The 1,952-nt window shown below is 31.0% G+C and overlaps 1 protein-coding gene across 1 annotated transcript; it reads right to left on the minus strand.

The window, feature by feature from the left end:
* Positions 1–49: 49 nt before the first annotated feature.
* Positions 50–1,683, minus strand: LOC100635293 (ubiquitin-conjugating enzyme E2Q-like protein 1). Its single transcript, XM_003391709.3, has 5 exons — positions 1,579–1,683; positions 1,422–1,520; positions 1,277–1,370; positions 855–931; positions 50–334 (listed from the first exon to the last, which is right to left on the minus strand). Exons 1-5 carry the CDS (start codon positions 1,624–1,626, stop codon positions 194–196), a joined length of 459 nt encoding a protein of 152 aa, XP_003391757.2. The 5' UTR covers positions 1,627–1,683; the 3' UTR covers positions 50–193.
* Between the last annotated feature and the right edge of the window lie 269 nt (positions 1,684–1,952).

The following is a 1,952-nucleotide window of genomic DNA, read 5'->3' on the forward strand; positions in this document are numbered from 1 at the left end:
AAGCCGGCATGCCAGCCTAGTTGCTAGTTGCCGGTAAAAGGAGAAACTATGAAGTCTATAGGTGCATTAACACAATAAAAATTAGCATTAAAAATAAAAAACTCTGGATAAAAAACAACAAAAAACATGTACATACAAATTAGTTTCAACAATAGTTGAAAAATGCAAAATTTAAAAAATCTATAAAATTGTACTACTTGTTCCAGCCATATCTATGAACCATTCTTTCAAAAGCTTGTCTGGCTTCACTTTCAGAATAATCGCCACTAGATGAGAGATCAAGACGAGCATTTGAATCAGACATGATTTCAGCTCTAACTTGAACTAGTATACTCTGAAATGAAAGAAGGGAATTATTCGAATTGTCAAGATTGGGGAAATGTGTTTTCATTATTGCTAACAAAAATAATAAAGGAAAAAACTGAATTAAAGCTCTATGGACGCATCAAAATTGGTTTGTCTGTCCATATTTTGTCAGTATGTATTTAATTACATTTAATATTACATCTAGATTTACATGTGTCACTTTAGCACTGCATATTGGCAAGCATAATACCATATGGAAGGAAATTTTGGAGGTAGTTAAATTTGGCGAATTTGGCGTTTTGATAGCCATTCGCCAAAATAAAAATTTGCCATTTTGAGCCATTATACGCATGCTCAATGGCACGTGGCCACAAATTCGCCAAATTAAAATTCGCCAATCACCAAAATTTAGCAATTCGCCAAAATTTAGTCCCTCCAAAATTTCCTTCTGTACGGTAGTACATTTGGCTTAACACATTACAACATAAAAGAAGGTACATACAAAAGAAGTTAGATCATTACAAGTATGTGATAATAATGAGTGATACCTCTATATCATTAGATGGAGACCAACCTGACCTCGTTAACATTTGCATACATATACTACCACCAATAGTAACATGACCTGTAACAGACAATAAAAAGTAAATGCATACATGCATGTACATTACATTATAAAATATTACATGTACATGTATATCAGTACTCTTTCGTTCAAAATTTAAAATTTAAAGCAACTTAAAAGGAACTAATTTATGATTAGAATCAGCTAAAACTTAAAGAACATGATAAAAACCAAAAAATATCTATTATGTTTTTCATGAAAAAATAGGCGCACCATCTACATGTACACCGTATGAGTACATTACTAATAAGTACATGATTAAGTAATGTACACGTACTTTCATACATACATGTACATACTATACTACTTTACTATTACACATAATTATTATTATTATAATCCCACCAGTAAGAAACTGAAACCTGGGTCTTAGTACTCGTACAAAAGGTGGATTCATTGGATAATCCTTTGGAAACTTCATCTCAATATCAATTACAGGCTACAATGTACCAAAATGACAAAATTGACAAATGATTGCACTATAACTGACTTTTCTATTTCTTCTTTTAGCATATGCCTCTAAATCTTGGTATAGTAATGATTTTGTATCAAAGTCTGATAATTGCACATCCCAAACAAATAAATTGTCCTACAACAAGATTGCATAGATAATATTATTATTATTATCACTGGTTCATGATACGTACTCCTCTTGGACAACCTGAGATACCAAACTTTCCATCTGACTTATTCATGTTCTTTAGATCTACAAATCATGCCGATAGAATGAAGAAGTAAAATACTACTATACATATATATATACATGTACATGTACATGTACATGCATGTGTACAATGTACATGTATATACATATAAAATCGGGCCAACAACCAAAGGCTATTAATATTAAATACAGCCTTTGGCCTTCAGCTAAACTTTGTCAAAAATGGCTAGGAGAGAATTCTCAATTTTCATTATTTTTTCTGAATCCTGATACATATACATGTTCTGACGTTATTTTTCAAATTTGATTTGATTGTAATCAAGTTCAAATTTTTAATGAATTTTTAAAGCTGCTCAT

This window comes from Amphimedon queenslandica, unplaced genomic scaffold (genome assembly GCF_000090795.2).
Source record: "Amphimedon queenslandica unplaced genomic scaffold, v1.1 AMPQUscaffold_6834_Cont21211, whole genome shotgun sequence".
In the NCBI taxonomy this organism is placed as follows: domain Eukaryota; kingdom Metazoa; phylum Porifera; class Demospongiae; order Haplosclerida; family Niphatidae; genus Amphimedon; species Amphimedon queenslandica.